This window comes from Tupaia chinensis, unplaced genomic scaffold (genome assembly GCF_000334495.1).
Source record: "Tupaia chinensis unplaced genomic scaffold, TupChi_1.0 Scaffold145907_1, whole genome shotgun sequence".
NCBI lineage: Eukaryota > Metazoa > Chordata > Mammalia > Scandentia > Tupaiidae > Tupaia > Tupaia belangeri.
The window spans coordinates 1,296,278-1,298,120 of NW_006205765.1; the positions used below are offsets into that span (position 1 = coordinate 1,296,278).

The window sequence follows — 1,843 nt, forward strand, 5'->3', positions numbered from 1 at the left end:
CCCTGGGGAGTGATTTCTCGCTGTCTTGCTGTCTCTCACTGTCTTTCTGGCAAGCGCATGCGCACTATAGAAAAAAACTGCTAAAAAAAAAAAAAAAAAGTCCTTGTGCCTTGTCATATGCAGAATGCAGTGCCCCAGTGACCACACCGCGGGGACCAGCTGAGTGATTTGCAAACACTCACCCCTCCCCCAGTTTCTGGATGAAGAGGTAACGCTTATTGTCAATGATGACAGTTCCCCGAGAGCAGACACACAGTGCGTGGCCCATAATGTCTCAGTCATCCTCCTCAAGGACGGTCTGAGGCTGCTGAAGGGTGGGTCCAGGATGAGTGGGCTCTTCCCGGCGATGCGCTGGGGGCCCAGCGGATCATGCTGGAAGGAAAAGAACGGCAGGGTCGTGGGCCCAGCACGGTACAGACGACCTTGAGGTACCAATGCGGAACTCCCAAGCCCAGGGCTCGGAACCTGTTTTCCGGTCTAGAGAAAATCGGCCCAGGCGACGCCAGCTCCAAGAAGGCTGGAGTCAGGTGCCCTGAAGCCTCAGGCCACGCAGCAACTACCGGCCCGCCTCCTGCAATCCCACCCACCTTCGGGCGGCTCCCTCTCCCACGCCCGGGCCGTCCTGGGTAGGACATAGGGCGGTAGGTCCAGAGGGGGTTCGAAGCTCAGGCCCACCGCTTGCAGAGCTCGGCCCAGCTTCGGCACCGAAAGCCCGGGGTCGTCCAGCGGCGGTCTACACTGACCTGGCTCGGGCCGGAGCGAAGCGCGAGGGACCGGAAGTGGTGGTGACATCATCAGTCCGCGCCGGCGTAACGGCTCGCGGTATCCTGGCAACCGCGGGGCATCCGCAGGATGTGGGGTCGCAGAGCCGAGAGGCCGGGGGCGGGTTAGGCTTGGGGGCGGACGGGTCCCAGGGCTGGCGTGAGAGTTCCCTACTTGGGCTTCGACAGGAGTCAGGACGCAGGCACCTGCGCCAAAGGGGAGCAGAGCCGGGCTCGGCCTCTATCCCCCAATGTCGGAGGTAGGAGGCCTCATCCCTCTGGCGCCCTGGGGCAAGGAGGCGGAAAACTGCAGCCCGACAGGGTGCGAGGAGGGGCAGGGGCCGGGGGGCCTGGGCTGCTAGAGCTCTGATCTGTACAAAGGGGCGCTGGCCGTATCCTACTGCTCTCGTCTCAGTGGTTAAGAGCTCAGGCTCCTTAACTAGACTGCCAGTTTCTTTTCTTGTTCCTTTTTAGAAGTTTTTGTCTTAGGGCGCGTGTACTCGCCAGAGAGAAAGACAGAGACAGTGGGAGAAAAAGTGTGAAATCACCCCCTAGCAGGGATGACCATGGCACAACCCCTTCCTTTCCATTCTCCTCCCAGGATCTTGGGCATACACCCACATACAAGTGGTATGAGTTTCAGGCTACCGGGTCCAGGACTTGAACCACAGGTGGCCATGTGGAAGTCCAGCCACGAAAGGGCAAAACCACCTGCTGGCTCCAGAATACCAGTTTCTAAAGCTGGTCTTCATAGCCTCCTAGTCTTTCCCCCTCTCTGTGATATGTATGTGTGTGTATGTGTGTATATGTCTGGTCAAATTAAAGTAAATGAATGAATAAATAAAATTAAATAAATCATTATTTTTAAAAAAGAATTACTGATTTAGAGACTGACTGATGGCATGGTGGTTAAGGTGGTGGACTCCCACGTAGCGTAGCATGGTTCAAGTCCCAGACCTGGTGGCTTGCTTTCTCACTTTCCCCTTCTCCCTTTCACATAGTCTCTCTCTTTTTTTTCTCTCTCTCTCTCTGTCTCTTTGGTCAAATTTTAAAATATTGGGAGGTCAGCAGGAGGTGTAGTG

At 56.1% G+C, this 1,843-nt stretch overlaps 1 protein-coding gene across 4 annotated transcripts in view; it reads right to left on the minus strand.

Annotated features, from left to right (window-relative positions):
* STK16 (serine/threonine kinase 16) overlaps positions 1-810 on the minus strand; it is a 4,391-nt gene extending 3,581 nt beyond the window's left edge. For 2 of the 4 annotated variants that reach the window (XM_027768350.1, XM_006168631.2), the window contains exons 1-2: positions 744-810; positions 183-372 (exon numbers count right to left, since the gene is read on the minus strand). In XM_027768350.1, the coding sequence (XP_027624151.1) occupies positions 183-268 (86 nt within the window). In that variant the 5' untranslated portion in view covers positions 269-372; positions 744-810. The other 2 variants (XM_006168630.3, XM_014584223.2) reach the window with 2 other exon arrangements.
* Between the last annotated feature and the right edge of the window lie 1,033 nt (positions 811-1,843).